Here is a 19609-nt window from a genome sequence, read left to right as displayed (position 1 = left end):
TGTTGCATGTGTGTGTGTGTATTGCGTGTGTGTGGGGAGCTGTAGTGCAACGGTTAGCACGCTGCGGTACGAATCCGGCGACCCGAGCTCAATTCCCGCTCATAGCCAACACCAGTGACGATTATCTGAATCGGTCCAGGGCCTCCCCTAGGTCAACTCGGCGTCAAATTACTATCTGGTGCGGTGTGTAAACATTGCCACTGGGGAGACAAAGGTGGCTGGGCGTGGGGCTGTCCACCCACCCCCTTCGTGTGCTGTGCTGTGCTGGCCTTCATAGGTGCTGCTAGCTAACGGCACTTGCCCCATCAGTTTGTTAAGACTAGACGGGGGATCTTTGTCTTTGTGTGTGTGTATGTGTGAGCATGTCTGGGCTATTGTGAGTGCAGCGTGTGTGTGTGTGCCCGTGTGTGTTTCTGTATTTCCTACGAGAAGTAGCACGGTCCACGTACGTTTAGGCTTTTTATTTTTCCCGATCCAGTTATTTGAAAAAAGCCTCAAGCGTCGCTCTGGGTATCGCCTTGGTAAGAGCGTAGCGCCTTGCACGACTTATCTTCTGATTTGAAATGTTCACACTTTCTTCACGTTATCTGAGTGTAAATTTGGTATTCGTCACGGATAAAAAATTATTCTGATAGTTTCCATCCATTAATTATCATTATTTTTATTATTATTATCAGGGGCTTGGTTTATCGAGAGCTTGACTGACCCCAGGAGAGAGACACATCGCAGCATCGTACGACCGAGGAGCGGTGTCGATTCGGGGAAGCCTTCAGTCCAGCAGTGGATATATCGCGGCTGATGACACGCCGATGATGAAATGCATCCAGCTGAGAAGAAGTACACATTTGCACATCAAACGAAGAACGATGCTGAAGGAAAGAATTAATCAAAGGAAGGAGTCAATGATCACATTAACAACGACGAGCGAAGAGAGAGGTGTTCTCATTACGATCTTGCTGCACTAACAAGCGGTGGTGTGGAAGTTATCTCCATTAGCAGCCCTTAGCCCAGCGGTAGGTATCCTACAAGGGGTGACTTAAAGGGGGTTATTATGAATAATTCCGTGACATCTGCTTCCACGGGGGTCATTGTCTCCCGTGCAGTTCTGATGGAGCTTCTTGTCTCGTGAACACGCTCCGATGACACAACTGGAATAAAATACGGATGACAAAAAAAGAATAAGAATAAAGGTATGTCAGAAAGAATGCAACGACCAAAAGCCATGCAACAATAAATGAGCAGCATCCTTGAGACTGATGTACAAACAAAGGCAAAGATCTCCCCGTAAAGCCTCCAAAGGCTGTTAAGGCCAAGTGCTGTTTACGAACACCGATGAAGGCTGGTATCGCACAGAAGGGGGTGGCATGGGATTGACCACTCCTGACCACCTTTGTCTCCCCCAATACTGATGTTGATACATCATTTCAGCTTCTCATTTGAGGGTTGGGTGGACCTAGACAAGGCCCAGGGCCTGTTCAGATACTCAGCAATGATGTTGGCCAAGGCCGTGTTCCTAGAGCAATAACCACCACGCTAGCGTTTCCCCCCAAACAAAGACAAACAGGCTGTCGGGGCAAGTGCCGTTAGCGAGCATCTATGAAGGCCGGAACGGCACACGATGTGGTGGGTGGCCAGCACCACGACCAGCTGCCATTGTCCTCCCGATCGCCTTGGGGAGGGCCCAGGAACGTTTCAGATAATTAATCGTCACTGGTGTTGGCTGTGAGCGGGAATCAAACTTGGGGGATCAGGGTCACAGCGCAACGCGCTCACCGCTACACTCCTGCTCCCTCCCCTACACACACACACTCCGCGCAACATGAATGTACCCATCAGCACTTGCACCGCACAAAAGTGTAAGTTCACATTTTGTCGCACAATCTTGGTTTCACACACTCACAGCAGCAAGCTCTATTTCGGAGGACACATCTGCATCGCCGGCAGAGATCGAGAGAAAAAAATCTTCCCGTATTATAATTTAAATTTCAGCTGACATATTAATTCCATTGAAGTGGGTGTCCACATCGGTGCAATTTGGCTCTGTTTACTCGTCGGCGCTGCTAAATATTTCGTGTGATTTTTGGTTCAATTGCTCACGGCCAGAAGGCATGCGCCGCGCATATCAGCGGAATGGATCGGCGAGCGGCTTTATTGTAAATGAGACGTTCTATTCAGGCCCTGCACGACACGTCAGCAAATCGAGACAAACGGCAGAAGAAAAGAAATGTTTTTGCCAAAAGGTGTTAAAGCTGGCAATTATAAAAAAATAAATAGCGGGAAGGGTCCTGGGCATGAAACCAATTAAACACAAACACACGTGAATAATTTATCGACGCAACCATTACACGCAGCTTCAGATCGACAGCGTGGACTGATCACACGGCAATAATGGGTGGCAGACAACGCAGACCCTTGCCGACAGAGAAAAGCACACACGCCAACCTCGCACCACAACTGCGCCGTGCAGAGATCGGAAGAGGTGATCAATGCACCCATTAAAATGATTCTCTTGCAGGGAGGGCGGCTCCGTGAATGCAATGCACACGCATTCCCAATCGCATTTCAAGCGCCGTCTTTCCCTCCCCCTGGTGGGCAAATTGAACGACGCAGGCGATTCGATTTTTTTGTTGTTGTTGGCTGGACCGGCTGGGCACCTCGGATTCCGAGGGTTAACAGCGCACCTCAAAACCTGAGGTCACCTGCCGCCCCCCCCCTCTCCCCCCCGAGCACGTCACGAAAGGGGGCACAGGCTGCGGCATGGGCACCGTGCAGGAGAGGTTTAGACCGCTCGGGTGCGCCGGATGGTTGGGCGGCGGGGGGCGCACTGTAGAAACAAAACGCACGGATGCATAACGTGAAACGAACGTCTCTGACCAACATCACGCCGAGGAGACGCGTCGGGGCATTGCGATCGCGCTGGATTGTGGGTCTCGGGGCAGGCGGGGGGCACGCCAGCATTCGCCACCTTTTCCACGACGGACCAAAGCCGGACGTTGCTTCACGACCAGCCCAAGGTGGGTCTATCGAAACTGTTCAGTTGACCGTAACGAGGCTCAACGCAACGCCACCACATCTGGGCAGAAATCAATTCCTGCTGTCGCCCGAGCACAGATGCAAACTGTCGAACTGTCTTCCATAAATATCCAAGTGTCGTTAAACCCGCCACCACCCGACACAGCCAAATTGCAAGTTTTGTCACGTAAACAGAACGTGACCAATTCGTTACTAGTACAGCAGCACACCGGTGTGTTGGAGAATAATACCACAACGTTTACAATCTTGAGTACAATCTGTGGATTTTCTCTCCAACACGCCGGTGTGCTGTAAATTCGCGGGTAAGAAGGCTTCAAAAACAAAAAGTGCAGTCACATTATATTATTACTCGAACTATTCTGGGGGTTTGTAAAAAATTAGCCTCGCGACGATTGTGTCGAGGACGTTGTAGCCACTGCAAGAACCGTGGGGGGATGGCAACACAACGGAACCTTGCGATGCTTTTCCTGAGAAGAATTATGTGGTCCGACAGTTGCGTACACATTTAGCGATTCGTGTACAGTATGGTCAACTGATCTTCTTCCTCTTCCTCCACTTCTTCTTCTTCCGTACGGCATTTTTGGAGATTGCAACAAGATTACAAATTGATTTTGAGATTTGACTTCCATTCGACTGCGTCAGGCGTAGCCGCGTGTATTTGTTTCAGATCACCATTGGACGATTTCTCAGCAATCCGCGGTAACAGCGGGGCAAGGGTGACCCAGATGAAACCAAAGCACGGATAATACTTGTGAAAGTTAGACCAAAGGTGTAACACCCCAGTCGACAGCGGCATGATATCACCCGTTTAGCACTTATTAATTGGCCGATAGCATCGTAATATATAGAGGAATGCAGAGCTTGGGCAATTGCTGTTGCCAGCTCACCGCGTGGCTGCTGCTGCTGCTGCCCGCCGCCTGTGGTTCGTCCTCACGCCCCGAGTCGTCCTCTCTCTTGGAGAGCGAGTGGGTGCCGTGCGGCGCATTACATGTAAAAATTATTACAATTATTATTATTAGTTTACTTATTATCATAATGATGATCATTACAAGTTTATTATGTAATATTAATTAATCTTCTAGAACAAAATTAGCATCATTATTACGAGGTTACAAGCAAGGCGGTATTTGGGCTGACCGTGCGTGATGACGTTCAACTTCCAGGTTGTAATATTCGGAGGACCCAAAAAAAATGTTGGCTTTCCGATTTTTTTATGGCGATAAGCATAGACTCAACTTAATTTGTGAAACACATCAGTGCTCTCTCTCTCTCTCTAGTTCTTCTAGAACATGATTAAACATTACATCAATCGTCTATGGCCTCACGATATTCCCGCAATCGTAATATGATCGTCTCATGATATAATGCCGACGTTTGGGATGTAAAAAAATAACTATGCATATAAAATGGTGAGTGTATGTATACGAATATTACTGTTAAGCCTGTTTCATGGGGATAGAGCGGATTAACAATACGATGCTTGAAATAGCAGACAAATGCCACTAAGAGATATCGCAGCGGGTTTTGGCTCGCCATCCAACAAAGACGGTCACCCCGTGGCGCGCCTTCAGATACGCTCCTGCGACCGTCTGGAACGTTCTTCCTTCCGATATTAGGAAGCCACTGGAGCTATGCACTTTTAAATCATCATCTAGATTGAAAGCTCATTTGTTTACCACTGCTTTTTGTGTTTAGTCCGTTGCTCTTCATCCATCCACACCTCCGATTAGCGCGGTTGACTATGTACGGTGTGAAGTACTGTGTGAAAGAAGTTCAACGTGCATACACTCCCACGCACAGCATTCCAAAATGCATGGGCTTGCGTGCTCTCATGAGGACCTAGGTTATAAGAGTTGGGCGTTTATCAATGTACTTACTTTATACCAAAATACAATCTCCGAGAGAGGGGAGCTCCCTAGGGCCTGTTGAGGGAAGTAAGTGGGGCTTGAGAAGGTCACATCATCGCTTAGCAGGGATGACAGCTGACGGAAGAGACGAGCGGTGGAAATGGCATCCGAAGGACAGAACGTGTGGGGCAACCGCCGTGGAGATGGAGCTATGAGTTCGGTTGACGTGCCGGACGTAGACGGATTACGGCATCGAGGGACCGTGTGAGGGATGGCGAACGGCGCGAGGGAGACAATCATCCAACAGCAGTGGATTGGCAATGGCTGATTGAGATTTTAATGGTGTTGTTGATAATGATTATTATTATCATATATACGTCACATGTTAAAAACAAATCCTCTGTTGACGTGTCTCCCACTGATGCCTACTGGAGGTGCGCGGCACTCTGCTAATGTCCCATCGTTCGCTTTCACATCCCCCCCCCCCCCACGCCTCCCCGTCAAAAACGCGAGCGACCTTTTCCGATCGCGGTTCCGATATCGGTGTCGGCGGTCACCTACGCCGCTGCGGGAACAAAACAAAAAAAACCTCGGGCCGAGTAAACGAGACAACCAAACGCGTTTTAAACTATTCCGCGGCGAAAAGCGCGAGGCTGCAGCACCGCGTCGACAGAGCGGTTGCTGGTGAACTGCACGGTCGACAGGCGATTATATCAGCCGCCTTAAAGCATCCCTCCGATCCCTCCCACGCTCAGCCCCCGCAGCAAACCCACCCAGTTGGGCCCCACCGCCCCTTCGAAAAAGGCGCCGGACATCTATTTACAATTGCGTGTTTGCTGACCTTCTCAGAGACATTACCCTTTGACAGGAAGGGAACCAGATTGCAGGCCGCTTGATACCGGATTTGATTTCGCGCATTTGCGGCGCGCCGGGCGAGCATGTTCCACGCCGCATCATTAAACGCAGCGTCGTAATAATGCCCCTTGCCACGGGCGCGGTAACCAATTAAGGCGTATCAACATTTTTGTTGATAAGGAATATTGGGATATTGTAATGGGCACGAGAGAGAATGCTAATTGATATGTTTGTTTATTGGACATTTTGTACCAACGCTCGGGAAAATGAAAAAAAAATCATAATTAAAACAAGAATATATAGTTATTCCATTGGCTTACTCTATTGGCCCAATGTATCAAAGCAGTATTTGTATTCAAAGCAAGAGTGTGATAGTGTATGCTCATTAAGGACTGTTGTGGAGCATTACGGGGTGAGAAAGGAGGCTCCTGTTCACTTCCCCCACACATTACGTGGGCAATTTCCGGATTAAAATTCAACATCAGATATATAAACCCCCGAGTTTGAATTCGCGGCAAAGTATCAGTTCCGTTTTTGGGTTGGAGCAACGGGTCGATTTGTCAATTCCTCTCAACTCTCGAGCTCAGAGTCGCCCGTGCAGGAATGGACGTTCGCGTGATCGCCCCGACCACCTGCAGCCGATCGAGGCGCTGCCATTCACGGTAAAAAAATCAAGAAAAAAATCGACCCTCAATCGATGAAAATGTATCGAATCGCCTGGCAAGGTGGTAGTGGGGGGCATGTGAATCGCATCGCCGCGAATGTACAGGTGGAGGTGTGAGTGCGGAGGGATATGTGTACAAGACAGAACTCACACGTGCATCATTCGAGATTTGTCTCACGGAAACATTAAATCTAAACGCTTTAGGCCACGTGACGATTATAACGATGGGAAAATGTCGTCACGTTTGACCATTCTCACGGAAATTTCACCCAGATCAGCGGTATCAGGCTCTGGGGCTCACCGGACTTTCAGCTATCGTCATCGCCTCCAAGCCACGAGCAAAGAAGACCAAATTCAGGGTGAACATCATCCAAAAGCTGGCAGGGACTTCCTCGGGATGTGATGCTGCCGGTGCCCTTCGAACATCACCGCAGGCCCTGCTCCATTCTACGGCAGAACACTGCGCTCTTACGTCTGTCCGCTGCCACGGCAATCACGCCGGGCTCGTTGACGCTCGAGTCGACGCTGGGATGCCCGTAGTGAGCAGTTCACTATAGATGTACGTCTCTGGACTCGCGAGCATTCCGCCGCAATGGAACACCTGACGCGATTCAGGGAGAGTGGGCTCCACGATGTCAAGATGTTAACTATCTCGCCTGGTATACAGGTGGGTTCGATCCCGACCCTGACACCTGCTATATAATTGGATTCTGCGTCTCTCTCTGCCTCCGTGGTGGCGTGGATTTTTATCCGGGTCCTCCGGTTTTTCCATCCACGTTTGGAAACATGCGTTTCCAGTATTTGGCTGACGTAAATTTCCATGTGATGAGCCACTTCGTTGAGCTATCATTTGTGGTCAGGTCGCTTCTGAAAAAGAGCTGTATATAGCTCAGTTGGCCTTACCTGGTAAAATAAAAAAAATAGGTTCACTTGTACAAGAAGATATGGGATAGTCCAAATCTCCTCCTCCGCTCTGCTACATATCGACATCAAATCTCCACCACCACCACCACCACCCTCGCGTCACAAATCGAGACATCCCATTTTGGAGGCACGCCTCGACTCTGCGCTGTTGAATCGGGGACCAGGGAGGAAAAAATATATATATAGAAAAAGCGGAGATACATTTGAAAGCAGTACCCGCACCGTGCCCTTTGCTACTGCCTACAAATGATTATCCTCCAATGCAGAGAGGCGCCAATCACACCATCGACTTCATGCCAAAGCTTTGTTTTGAGAAATAAATAAATAACGTAAATAAACAATGGACGTATTTCAGGATTGATGGGGCCGATCGACAGATAAACAGACGGATGGCCGTGTGTGTGTGTGTGTCGACAGACGTGCAGACACTGGTCGAAGGGAACTCTATCCTGGGTAGAGAGAGACAAAAACAAAGATCTCCTGTATAGACTGTAGAGTGTTAGGGCAAGTGCTGTTAGCGAGCACCAATGAAGGCCGGCATGGCACAGGATGGGGTGGGTGGCCAGCACCATGCCCTGCCGCCTTTGTCTCCCCAGTGGCGATGTTTACACACCGCACCAGGTAGTCATTTGAGGCCGAGTCGACCTAGGGAAGGCCCAGGACCGGTTCAGATAATCGTCACAGGTGTTGGCCGTGAGCGTGAATCGAACTCGGGTTGCCGGGTTCGTAGCGCAGCGCGCGAACCGCTACACTAGGGAGAGGCACACGCGCACACACGGGCAAAAAAAACTGAACAAAATCTAAATGAAAAAATCCAACCGCCAACTACAATTCGTATCCACACGAGGCGCAGCAAAACCCATCCTGGCATTTGTTTCATAATAAATAAATAAATGCCAGCCACATTCACAATTTTTCTTTTACACACCCAAAATAAATAAAAAATAAAAACCCTCGATGATACGCAGGGTTGTGCATAAAAATATCATCCATTATTAAATATTTACAATTATACCGGTTTGAAGCGTGCGGTTGAACGAGATGGGGCTATTGCGAGAGATAAAGCGAATGTCAAGTAAGCCCTGGCACAACATCTTGAGTGATCTTCAACAGCAAGTAACAGGAGCATCCAAGTCAATCACAGCCGAGGTATTGATGAACACTCGAGACTCTTAAATCTCGATGCGTTGTGTCACCAACACCGGGTCGCTGTAGAGGGATGAGGCTCGTATGATCAAATCTTCACAATGCCATGTGTGGACACAAGTGCGTGTGTGTGTGTGCGCGCGTGAGCGACATTGAACCCGGCGTACCCGAGTTCGATTCCCGCTCGCGGCGAATATCGATGAAGCACATCTGAATAGTTCTCACCGGGCCTCCCCTGGGTCAACTCAGCCTCAAATTAGTACCTAGTACGGTGTGCAAACACCAGCACTGGGGAGGCAAAGGCGGCCGGGCGTTGTGCTAGCCAAGCCACCCCCTCGTGCGCCGTGCCTCCTTCGTGGGTCCCCGTTAATACAGCACTTGCCCCAAATGCCTGTGAGTTGAGCTAACTCAAACTGCTGTCTAATCATACATCTTTAATAAAGGGAGATAGATACAATCATGGACACCATGCATGTCAGCGACGGGACAAACCGGGATCTTGGAAGCGCCAAGAGTAATTTATGCAAGTCACACACACAGCCTCATCGTCCACGCTCCATTTCAGAGAATGCACCATCCCCGGTTTTGGCCAGCACGAAGGTGGAAAAGAGGATTCTAGTTTGTGTCACCTTGCCTTCGGCCCTGAACAAAAACCATTATCCAATTGCTGACGCTGCTGCAGCTGCAGCTGCCAACGTGGCTGCCGCAGCTTGCACGGCAGGGCAGGTACCATGCCAGTTGGCATTCACTAAGTTCGTACGCAACGATAAGCAGCTTGCCTTACTAAACACAGATGCGTCCTCGCTTCGGGTTTCACACGCGCATTTCTATTTAACCGGGTGTAAATTCGACAGGAGACCAGGGGGAGTCTCATTTGTCAGAGTAACTTTGCTCGAGCAAAGCACAGCAGCAAGAAGGAAAAAGTGCAAAAGATTACTGTCGCGTGAAAAGGATAAAAACATTGTACAACTTGAGACAATGAATTTGCGGTAGCTTAAGTTGGCTCGGGCAGATTATTTTGAGACAGACTATAATTACAATCGCAATATTAAGTTGCAGAAACATTCAACTGATATCGGGTGACTATTGTACTCATATGTTAAGAGACACGTGTATACAGTATGCCCAATGCAATTACAGGTGAAGATAAGGGATAATTGTATTTGGTTGAAAGTAGAACTTCTTCCACATCGTACATAGCCAACCGTGCTAATCGGAGGTGCGGGGAAAGGATGAGAAACTAAACACAAAAATCAGTTCTAAAGAAGTGAGTTTTCAATCTGCATTTAAAAGTGCATAGCTCCAGGCACATTAGCGTATCTGAAAGTGCGCGATGCAGGGTTCGTAAGGCATGCATGCACTTATGAACTTATGCCCTAAGGGTACTGATTAGGCCCATGCCGTCTGCTCTGCAGTGCACGTGAGAAATCCCATAACGCGACGACCTCGCGCTATAACAGTGGCGGCAATACCAAAAGTACGAATCATTGGCGTGGCGGGCGCGTTGCCAGCCGGCGTGCGTGCATCTGCACATACGTGCCTCCCCTCCCGGTCCTCCCCCCCCCCCCCCCCCCGTGCCCCCCGCACCCCCGCAGCGTGCGTACAAGCGGCTCGCTGTCGGCAAGGCGACCGATTTAATTTCGGTGACACAACAACAAATTATCGGCGAGTCTCTGTTGGACACCAGCGGGAACCTGGGTTTCCGGCACGAGGTTGTTTCACCGTCATCATCACGATGATGAGGAGGTTGCGTGTTTTCCAAACAGCAGACTGTCGCGCGGACAAACTGGTCCCAGTGTTGGTCTCTTTGTTGTGTAAAAATATTAACTGGTGGTCATTATTGACATGTCTTTGACAACAAATATAACGACACACAAAACAATGTCTCCTTCGCATATCCGTCTCTCCATACAAACAATAAAATAAATATTTCTTACACAACCGATCAGGCGCATGGCCTTCTGGGAAGTGCATTATTTCAGCAGCGTTGATTCCAGACGGGCAGAGTTGGGCTCGCTTGAACACATTCTGGTGACATTGAATCAATGCTGGGCGTAACGGTGGCAGGATATTAATTACCTCGCCTGATATACAGGAGGTCGTGGGTTTGATCCCAACCCTGACGCCTGCATGTTTGGAGTTGGCATGTTCTCCCCGTGGTGATCACGTGGATGTTTTTCCAGGTCCTTCCTTCCACATTTAGACACATGTGTTTCGAGTATTTGGCTGCGATACATTTCCACGCGATAAGCCACTTCTCGTCGAGAAGTGGCTTATCGCTTCTTGCTTATGAAAAAGAGCTATAAATAGCTCAATGGGCCTTACCTGGTAAATAACAAAAAAATATTCGTTTAGTTTTAACTACCAATGTTGCAGGCAAGGAGCCCCGCTTTGTGTTATGGTGTCCTCCCCAGTTCGGCGCAACATTACACAATACATGTCGAACATAATGAAAAGAAGCATGCCAATGTGGCCTGCAGAAGAAATGTGTAATCAGTGCGTACTTCCTGCTATGATGCATGGCTCAAACAACATGTTCACTAACGAACAAACGGAACAAAACATTAGCCCCAATCGAGCCAACGATATGTACAATCGTAATTAAACGTGACTATTCCATCTCGTGATTTTTTTGGACATTCATCAGCGACTGGGCACGGACTATTGACTCATGACACTGGACCCCAAATTTAATCTCGGGCGGCTGGAACCCAGGTTCGACCCCAGCCCCTCAGCGCCGTCAACTCGAGTGCTTGGGAGCCTTCAGTCGGCACGCACAACGAGGTAAACCTTTCTGTCAATCCACTCCTGGGGGGGGGTATAGTACAGTACAACAATTTATTTTGTTGCACTCTCCCCCCGCTGACTATGCACCTAGCTCCGAAGCCACCTATAACAACCTGGCATGCATGGCGGTCACCCACGCGTGCCGCCAGGTACTGTCAAGGCCCCAACCCCTGCATAGCTGCCAGGTTCTTGACGGGTCACAGGTTGCGTTCTCCACCGATTGCGAGATGGAACGCGACAAAATTGTTTTCATCCCGAGCTTCGCAGCGCCAGGTGCGGATGTCAATTCCACTCCGGTCGCCTTCGACAGAGCTGGGGGGGGGGGGTGGGGAACGTTTTTCATCGTCGGAAATGGCCCCAAAGGCTACGGCGTTTGCATTTGCGGCCGCTTTTATGTCGCTCGGATTAAAGCAAGGGCACAGCTGGAGACTACGGAGCATATGGAGTGCCGCGCGCTCTTGAATTGCACGAGCTCACCTGAGATGCGCAACTGAACCGCAGCACGCCTCGCTCATATTCTGATTCCCCCCAAATATCTCCTCGTCTTCATTGCCAATTATTTCCTCTTAACACCTGGTTTATTGATCCTATGAATGCTGATGTAGTGTAACGGTCAGTATACTGAACTTACGACCTATAGGGTGTCGGTCATATTGGAACGCCTGGCGTGGCAATCATCAACGTCTTGCCCAGAAGTAAAGGTGGGTACACCACACAGATAGTTTGCTAAGCACGCCGCGTGTGGTGGGGTAATGCATGGCTACTCAAACCCTCCTTCCGACACGTCCGTCCAGCGAAGGAGTAGGCCAAATTCCCTCTAGATGTTCTCTCCTGAGTTCCCTGTAGTGAAGGCCCTTCCAGAAAGAGTGGCAAAAAGGGCCCAGGACCCGTTCGGATAATCGTCACCGGTGTTGGCTGTAGCAGGAATTGAGCTCGGGCTGCCGGGTTCGTAGCGCAACGTGCTAACTGCCGTGCCGCTACTCCCCACCGTGACGACCACTACAACACCCCCCCTCTCAACACGGAACGTGAAAGAAACACATTATTTCCCGCATATGCTGACTCGCTCACTCATCCGCCCGCCCGCCCGCTCGCTCGCTGCTCATCCACTCACCAACTCACCGCTTGCCCAACTCAACCACACTCGCCCGCTTCCGCCCACTCCCCACCCCCGACTCCGACCTCACCTCCTGGAGTGCTCGCTTCAGCTTGAGCAGCAGCGTCTTCATGCCGGTGCAGTCCTGCACGAGGTGGCGCAGGAACGCGGGGTCCAGTCCAGCGCCGGTGATGCCGGCGGCGTTGGCGTTGGAGGAGAAGAAGCGGTCTCCGTCGCCGCGGTCGCTCCTCCACGTGGGGCCCGCCGAGCCGTCGCGAGCAGCCGTCTCTCCCGGGGGCGCCGGCGATCGCGAGTGGGGGCCGCCCGTGGGACGCGGGGGAATCCCGGTTCCCGGTGACGCCACCGCCGCGGACGTTCCGCCATCCACGGACCTTCCGCCGTGGGACCTGCGGGACAGGGATGGCGGGAGACCATGTCCGGCGGATTCGTTGGAACGACTCGAAAAAAAAAACAATCGCACCGCACACACGCGCAACGCAAGGGATGCTCGATTGAAAACTCGTTCTAAATTGAACGCTCGTTTCTTCAGAACTGCTCTTTGTGTTCGGTTTCTTGGCCTTCCCCTGTACCTCCGGTTAGCACGGTTGGCTACGTACGGTGCGAAAAAAGTTCACCGTAAGTACACGTACAGACGCGCTGCTGCCACAACAACGGTCTCCCAGCACGAAAATGTAAAACAACGGGGGCAAGTTTCTTTCCACCCCCTCCGACGCCTCTGCCCACCCAGCAGTGTGATTGGGTTCACCGCAGGTAGTCGATTAACTGTGAACCCTTGAGGGGCTGGGGAGCACGGCAACCTTGCGATGAATTCCTGGCGACGTGGGTAACAGCAGCAGCGGGGAGCGGTGTCCTAACGGGGGCCTAGCCTCCCCCCCCCCCGTTCCGTTCATCAACCCGCGCCGGCCAGCGTGGTGAAGTATGAGCCGGCAAAACGAGGAATTTATCCAGCAGTAGATTTGCAAAAGGATTCATTACTCTTCTCCTCCTCGATTGTTATGACTACATGTGTAGCTACTCGTTTGTATCGATTTACATTTTATTTACGTCCCATTTGCAGCATCCTGGTTTGCACCATTAGCCTCAATTAAACATTTAAAACAGATAATTTATCTCAATGGGCCACCACCTGGTAAGGTAAAGCATGGGCGGTACAAACAACACGGCAGCTTTCATTACGCGCGGCGTAACGCGTAGCTCCTTCGTTGATAATGAAAGCACTTATTTATTAGTCGCAAAAAAAAACGTTAAATAAGTAATTATAAGAAATAAGACAATTATAATGTCACCGTAGAAGAGTCAACTGGATTGAGGATCTACAGCGTTCACTAATTCAGTTGAGCCACTCGCTCACCGGGGGGTCCGGCGCCTCTGGATCACTCTTCTGTCACTACTGCTGCCGTGGTTTCTGCTCCTGTGAGCTTCGCTCGTGGATTCCTCCACTCCTGCTGAGCAGTCGGACTACCAGACACTGACCGATTCATCTCACGCACACCTGCGTTCAACCATTACACCGTAGGTCACACCACATACTCACCAGGTTAACATCTCACCACCCATGGTGGCTAGGAGATGTTAACTACCTCGCCTAGTATACAGGAGGTCGTGGGTTCGATCCCGACCCTGACGCCTGCTGTGTCTCTCTCCCCGTGGTCGTGTGGATTTTTCTCCGGATCCTCCAATTTTTCCCTCCACACTTGGCTGCTATAAATGTCCATATGACAAATTTCTGCATGATAAGCCACTTCATTGAGCTATCATTTGTGGCCAGGCCGCTTCTGAAAAAGAGCTAAATAGCTCAGTAGGCCTTACCTGGTAAAATAAAAACTGTTTAGTTTACTACAGCACCAGGTACTCATTTGAGGCTGAGTCGACCCAGGGGAGGCCCAGAACCGGTTAATATAATCGTCAGTGTTGTTGGCTGTGAGCGGGAATTTAACTCAGGTGACCGGGTTTATAGCGCAGTGCGCTAACCACTGCGACACCATTCCTCACACCCACCTACCCACCCACACACACGCTCACTCATCCAACTACCCACTAATTCACTCACCTACCTACCTACTCACGCACCCACTTACACACTCACTCACCACCCCCCCTGCAGTTCAAACCACAGCTCTTTCTGCCTCTTCACTCACTCCGCTACACTCTGCAATCCCACTCGCATGGTCCCACAATAACCTTGCTTACATTGAAGAAAAACGAATTCACGCTTATCTACGACAACTTTCACGGCACCGTTTCTTCCTGGCGTTTTGCATCTTTGGTCCCTGTGCTCAACAACCTTGAATTATAGTAATAGGTTTTTACCCTTTTAACTGATACAAAATCTGACACCTTTATACAAGGCATCATGTTTGCAATAACCTCAACACAAGAAGTCAAAATGCAAACAAAAATAAACAACTCTGATGATGATAATGATATGCACTGTCCTTGAAGTTGATTGTTCCACACCTGAGACAGCTTTCTTTAGAGCCTAGTCTCCATTGGTGTTGGACCAGATGACGCGAATTAAAGAAAAAACCCAACGAACACACCCAATACAAATGAAGTGGCAAAAACGTGACCAAACAGAATCGAATATCGAATCAAACCGTGACCCTGAATCGCTACAACAAATCACATCGCTGGGGAGGGATCAAATCTTAAACGCGGTTCAACCTTTTTATTTTTTTTCAAAATAATATCACGCGTTTAAAATTCACTCGGGATCGCGGATCTAAAGTTCACCGGCGCAAACGTGAAGCGGTGAGGTGCGCTCATGGCACAGTGCGGAACTCAAAAGAAAAACAGCCGGCAAAGTGATTTTCAATCTAGATTTGAAGCTTTCGTGACTGCAGGGATCCATACTCTTTGGTTCTTTCGGTAAAGTCACGCAGGTATAAAATAAAATACATTAAATCAGGTGGGACAACCACAGCAAGAAACAATTGCTGTGGTTGTCCCACCTGATGACGGACGCTTGTGTTGCACCCGAAACGTCGTGATCTAATTTATCTTATACCTACGTGACTTTACCGAAAGAACCAAAGATTAAAGTGATTTTCCACTCCGAAGGCGCACGCTGTGCATCGCTCGCTGACGACACCACACAACACAGACAGGGAGAAAGGAGTAACAACAACAACGATAATAAACAACGATGATGATAACGGCGAAGCGCTAAAATAAACGTAAAAATGCACGGGCGAATAAGTTGTGCGTGAGAAGTGTTCTCTGTGCATTTCGGTTGGGTTGGGTTGGGTTCCCCCCCCCCCAACACATCCCCCCACTTCCCCACACCTCCCCCCACCACCCCCACCTCTCCCCACCACCCCCACCACCCCCCACCACCTCCACCCGCTGTCTCCTCATCAACCTCCTAAGCCACGCTGGGCCCCCCTGCCCCCCCAACGTTGGACCGACGTCGTTACGGCGCCTTCACAACGGACGAGCTGCCACTTTCACGTCCTCTCGGCAGGAAGCCCCTCGAGAAGCGACGGGGGGGGGACGGGGGAAGAAATCCATTCCAAATGTCTCCCTCCTCCTCGTTATAACAATCTCACGGCGAAACAATAACACGCAAAATGTCACGCGGAAGAGCGCGCGAGCGAGCGCCTGCGAGTGTGCAGCTGCCGTGGGGGACTGGCGGCGCTGGGGGTGCAACAAGTGGGAGTGTGGATGTGACAAGATGTGACAAGACAAGAGACGAACACAGGGTGTCCCGCCACCGTCGTCGCCGTCGTGAGCTCCGACTAACCCACCAAGCGCAACACTCGCGCTCCGGCGAGGTCACGCAAGGCCGTGTGACCATTCACAACAACAACAACGACGATAATCTTAATTTCAAGCTTGTCACGGCGTCGCTCGGCGGGGTATCGGCTCGCTCTGGACGACTCGCGAGGAGCGGCGGAGGAGCGACCGCAGGCAAGCGGCGAAGGCAGCCACGCGGTGAGCCGGCGCTACGCAGCCAATTGCCCAAGTTCTGCGGTCCTCTACATATGTGTCGGCCAATTAGTGAGTGTTTACACGCGGGAGGAAACCAGCCACGTGTGCGAGGGGGAAACACTCTATCTCACACGGATGGAACCGGTGGAGTCCACATTTTGCCGTACCGCCTTCTAACAACAACCCAGTGTTCCACCAACCCTCACCTCCACGGTGCTGGTTCACTTGCGTGCGCCATCAAACCGGAGTACCTAACAAAAGCCATTCACGCAGTACTAGGCAGTGGCACTAAAAGCCCCACACAGATGGATTCAAGAATCCATTGCTGTACTGCTATGTCTTGTGCACGTCAAAGTCCAAGAATACAACGCTTGGTATTGCAACCTAAGGTGGAGGGAGTGGCCTTTGAGTCTCCGAGGTACTGATCGGATGGAAATGGCGCGTCCAGGGTTATTCAGCACTCAGTAATGTGGCGCACGAAACAGAAAGGGAAAAAAAAACATTCATGCCAGCGTGGCGAATTAAGATCTTCAACTGAACCTCTGCCTCGTCCGTTGTCGCGCCAACGCGGATTTCTTTTTGAGAAAGCAATTGAGTGCCAACACTGTCAACTGTGGCGGCATCGCGCGGCAGGAAGTGAAAAAAAAGACCAACGCAGACAGTCAATTATTGTCGGGCTAAGAACCCGGATATATAGAAGAGCTTGGCTTGTGATCACGGGCTAAAACATCGTGTCAGAAATCAGAAAACGCGACGGCTAACTCTTGTAAAACAGAAGGCAAAATCCGTCGTCGTAGACCATTTATGGTAACCGACAGTCGAGCTCCGCGTCTGAGAATTCTTCTCCGCCGGGGAGATGGAGCGATGAAATCGGTTCGTGTGCCGGTGGATCGGGCGGACTGGCTACATCGTGGGGCCGCGAGAGATGGCGGCGCCTTTGCTAGGCCTTCATCCAGCAGTGGATTCGCCAGTGACCGATAACGACGAAGGGCCGGGTTGCACGGAGTTGAAATTGATAGAATTCGCATCGTCGTCGGATCAAGGGAACGAGGCTTCCATCTGGGGGGGGGGGGGGGGGGGGCTGGACCACAGTTATTGGACATCTGTGAAAAAAAGAGCTTCATTGCTCATCGGATTCCTCCAGTGTAAACAAATATTCTGATTCTTGATTCATCAACTGAGACTCGACATTCGTCAACAAATACCGGCCCGCAGTTGCTGATCTCTCTGCTTTGGGTAAGGGCCAATGCCTGAAACGTCACTTATTTGTTTATATAAAACACATTCCTGCGGAGGGAGCTGGTAGGAACGTTGGGTTGCTCGGTCAATGGTCAGGGTCAACGGTGGCGTGGTGTATTCTGCAAATATGGCCGACTGTGAGGGTGGGCACAAGCCGGTGTGTGTAGGTTAAACGTTGAGGTTTATAAGGGCACCACGGGGTGACCAGCCCCTCCCCACCCAGCCCCACCCCTCCCACCCCCCACCCAGCCCCACCCTCCCCACCCAGCCCCTCCCCACCCTCCCCTTTCCACCCAGCCCCGTCCCTCCCATTTTTGGATGCACGACGGACGGACACAATAATCCCCTGTGGGCTAGTGTAACCACGAGGTTTCTACCAGTATAATTTATATGTAGCCATTCTTTTCTTAGAGGGGCCACAGTCTTATTGACGAATAGCGGCGTGGAGTTCTTGTTATTTGAGCTCATGCACCGCTGCCGACGCAGAATCGCTAAGATACTTAATCGACAGCGATGCATGTGCGTGGAACAACTTGCCTGCTGACATCCACAACAAAGCAAAGCTGCAAAACATTTTACTGTCAGCCTATATGAGCATCTTTGGACAATTTGTCAGTATATTTTACTACGTCAGGAAGCTGACAATTTTCGAGGTCATTTTTGTGTGCACGTCTTATTCTGCGATTTTCCTTTTGTAGGAGTATTGAGATTGCTGATTTTTATTTTCCGCATCCGTCAATTGCTCCGGGCAACCTTGCAAAGTAAAACAAAATCGAGGCGTTTCAACTCGCAGCTTTCCTCGTGAAGCATTTCCAATAAAATAAAACATTTCCATCCGACTATCGTTGTCAATCGATCGGCAGGTCGTGCGCGGTGGGGCAAAGTGTGGGTAACTCCCACCCCTTCCGAGACGTGCGGCTAGCGTGGAAGAGTAGGCCAATATACCGCCTAGCAGAGAGGGCTCCCTCTAGTGGAGGCCCTTCCGCCAGCAAGCAGTTGCAGGACTGCACCTTTAGCAAGAGCTGTCGTCTTCCTCACGATCTCATCGCTCAGTGGTATCACGTTTAAATCTTGCTATATTTTTCACAAGTCACAGATATCCACGAGGTTTGCGTGCCGCGCGGCAGCGCATCGTGGGGAGGGCGGTCGACATTTCTCCCACGAGGGGGAATCCATTTTTTTCTCTCAACGAGCCGTGACTTTGGCAGCGGCGAAGGCGGACAGACGTTCTCAAGCGCTGCCTCGGCCGAAGAAAAAAGAAAAACGTCGTGGCGACGCGGAATCGTTCCCTTCGCGTTGATCACGCGCCGCCACACGGCGACGCCGCCGACGCAGATATCTCCCGAGACGACGGAGCCCCGCGAGGGGGGTTGAATTCCTCGCGCACCTCCCCCTAAATCAAACGAGGCAGCGGTCCCTCCGTGTTTTGCCGCTCGCCGCCGACCCTGCATCCATCACACGCCTCCTCCTCTACCATTTAGCAATCCCACGATACATCACGGGCGCCTCTCAAATGATGGGGGTTCCACTTGCGTCCCCGTGCCCCCCCCCCACCCCCACCCCACTGTTTATTAAAGCGTGGACACAGCGCCCAGAAATGTGAAATGAAGAAAATAATTCAGTTTCGCATTGTTTTTATCGACCATTCCGCCGTGCCCTTATACACTCCGTCTTTTCCGTGATGCGCGTGTCACGGCTCGCGCAATCTCGAGTAAAAAAAGAGAAAAAAAACGCGTAAAAATAAATATATAAAAACAATAATGCGATTTGTAAAAAAAAGCCTCCACGAAAACGCGCACGCGAGACGCTCGCGCAGAAACCTCCCGCGCACGCAAAACTCACGGACGGTCGCGGGAGAGTCGCACCGTGATGGCGTGCGAGACGCAGAACTCCTCCAGCCTGATATGAACGCTGTGGTTGCAATGACCGGGCCGAAACGTCGAAGTGCTCAACTTTTTCAAACAAACGTCGTCGCGCGTTTGCTCTCCAGCGCTATAGCAGTAACGAATTGCCACGTTCTGTTCGCGTGACAAACCCTTCCTGATTGGCCGTGTCGGGTGTGGGTGT

At 50.7% G+C, this 19609-nt stretch overlaps 1 protein-coding gene across 1 annotated transcript in view; it reads right to left on the bottom strand.

Annotated features, from left to right (window-relative positions):
• The window catches only part of LOC144732108 (uncharacterized), a 365998-nt gene that overhangs the window by 135755 nt on the left and 210634 nt on the right, over positions 1–19609 (bottom strand). Inside the window, exon 6 of the mRNA XM_078613382.1 lies at positions 12444–12759. Within this exon, the coding sequence (XP_078469508.1) occupies positions 12444–12759 (316 nt within the window). The remainder of the gene's footprint in view (positions 1–12443; positions 12760–19609) is intronic.

This window comes from Lampetra planeri, chromosome 41 (assembly GCF_965212315.1).
Source record: "Lampetra planeri chromosome 41, kcLamPlan1.2.h2, whole genome shotgun sequence".
NCBI lineage: Eukaryota > Metazoa > Chordata > Hyperoartia > Petromyzontiformes > Petromyzontidae > Lampetra > Lampetra planeri.
This window is presented reverse-complemented; position numbering and strand designations above follow the sequence as displayed.